An 830-nucleotide genomic window follows, 5' to 3' on the forward strand; every position below is an offset into this window, starting at 1 on the left:
TTCTCTCGCAACGATGCTTTAGATTAGAAGATCCATTTCTGGTTCCCCAAAGCAGATGTTTGATTATTCCAAACGTTTTAAGAAATCAGACCAAAACCACTAGTAACTTGCACAGCTTATTAGGACAATCCAGTTTAAAGTGGTAGTTAGTAGCTGGTATACTGTTTAGACCAAATATTATGTTCCAAATCATCTAGAACTGCAATTTTTTTCATCTGCAGAGCTGAAGAACTAGTCTGTTTATATTTATCCCCTTACAAGAACACACCAGTTCATAAAGGATGGTATTGTAGATTATGTGTGTGTGTGTACACGTCACAGTTTTTCTCTTTTTTTTGTAAATTCCTGAGACACTGTGCGTCGTGACGCGCGCGCGCCCTAGAGGAGGAGCGTGAGACGCGCGCGCCGCTGATTCTCTTCAGTCTTCAGTCAAAAACGCGGATCACATTCATATTCATATTCAGACGCAGATATGGACCTGCTTCGGCTCTGGCGCGCGTTTACTCTCATTTATTTGCCGTTTTTATGCAGCGCCATTGATTTTAAGACGCGGACGGGACCGCAAGTAACGGACAAGGTGAGACGCGCGTCATGCAGCACACTGCGAACACAAGCGCGACGCGACGCGACGCGAGGCGTGGCGTCCTGAAGCATCACTGCGAGAACTGCAAAACCATCATCCACACACACACACACACACACACACACACACACACACACACACACACACACACACACACACACACACACACACACACCTGCGGTGCATGCTAGCCTTTTAAGCTTTGACAGATCGGTGTGTTGTGCGCATGCGTGTTTGTAAATGCATC

At 46.3% G+C, this 830-nt stretch overlaps 1 protein-coding gene across 1 annotated transcript in view; it reads left to right on the top strand.

The window, feature by feature from the left end:
• Positions 1–423: 423 nt before the first annotated feature.
• Positions 424–830, top strand: part of ppic (peptidylprolyl isomerase C) — a 9,303-nt gene continuing 8,896 nt past the window's right edge. Inside the window, exon 1 of the mRNA XM_056241927.1 lies at positions 424–577. Coding sequence (XP_056097902.1) covers positions 473–577 — 105 coding nt within the window. The 5' untranslated portion in view covers positions 424–472. The remainder of the gene's footprint in view (positions 578–830) is intronic.

The sequence above is a fragment of the Rhinichthys klamathensis genome, unplaced genomic scaffold (genome assembly GCF_029890125.1).
Source record: "Rhinichthys klamathensis goyatoka isolate OS25496 unplaced genomic scaffold, OSU_Roscu_1.1 h1tg000685l_1, whole genome shotgun sequence".
Taxonomy (NCBI): domain Eukaryota; kingdom Metazoa; phylum Chordata; class Actinopteri; order Cypriniformes; family Leuciscidae; genus Rhinichthys; species Rhinichthys klamathensis.